At 39.5% G+C, this 380-nt stretch overlaps 1 protein-coding gene across 1 annotated transcript in view; it reads left to right on the top strand.

The window, feature by feature from the left end:
- LOC107746884 (E3 ubiquitin-protein ligase TRIM39-like) overlaps positions 1-346 on the top strand; it is a gene marked incomplete at its 5' end in the record, with an annotated part of 2,352 nt that extends 2,006 nt beyond the window's left edge. The window contains one exon of the mRNA XM_016561210.1: positions 1-346. This exon is cut by the window's left edge and continues 16 nt beyond it. Within this exon, the coding sequence (XP_016416696.1) occupies positions 1-282 (282 nt within the window).
- Positions 347-380: the final 34 nt, after the last annotated feature.

Genomic DNA, 380 nt, shown 5'->3' with positions numbered 1-380 from the left:
CCCAGTGATGGATACTGGACTGTGTGGCTGAGGAATGGAGATGAATATAAGGCTCTCTCTGATCCTTCTGTCTCTCTATCTCTGAGAGTGAAGCCGCAGCGGGTCGGTGTGTTTGTGGATTATGAGGAGGGTCTGGTCTGCTTTTATGATGTGGAGTCCAGCTCTCATATCTACTCTTTCACTGCTCAGTCTTTCACTGGGAAACTCTATCCATATTTTAGCCCATGCAAAAATGATGGAGGTAAAAACTCAGGCCCACTGATCATCACAGCTGTAAATTAACGTACATTAATTTATACATGAAATAGGATCACGGTGATTTTTATAATTAAAATAATGTTTTTTTTATTATTAAAAATCTGATAATGTATGTGCTGCTA

Source organism: Sinocyclocheilus rhinocerous, unplaced genomic scaffold (genome assembly GCF_001515625.1).
Source record: "Sinocyclocheilus rhinocerous isolate Xijiao unplaced genomic scaffold, SAMN03320098_v1.1 scaffold25065, whole genome shotgun sequence".
NCBI classification, from domain to species: domain Eukaryota; kingdom Metazoa; phylum Chordata; class Actinopteri; order Cypriniformes; family Cyprinidae; genus Sinocyclocheilus; species Sinocyclocheilus rhinocerous.
Note: the sequence above shows the minus strand (reverse complement) of the source record. Positions and strands in the feature narration are given on the sequence as shown.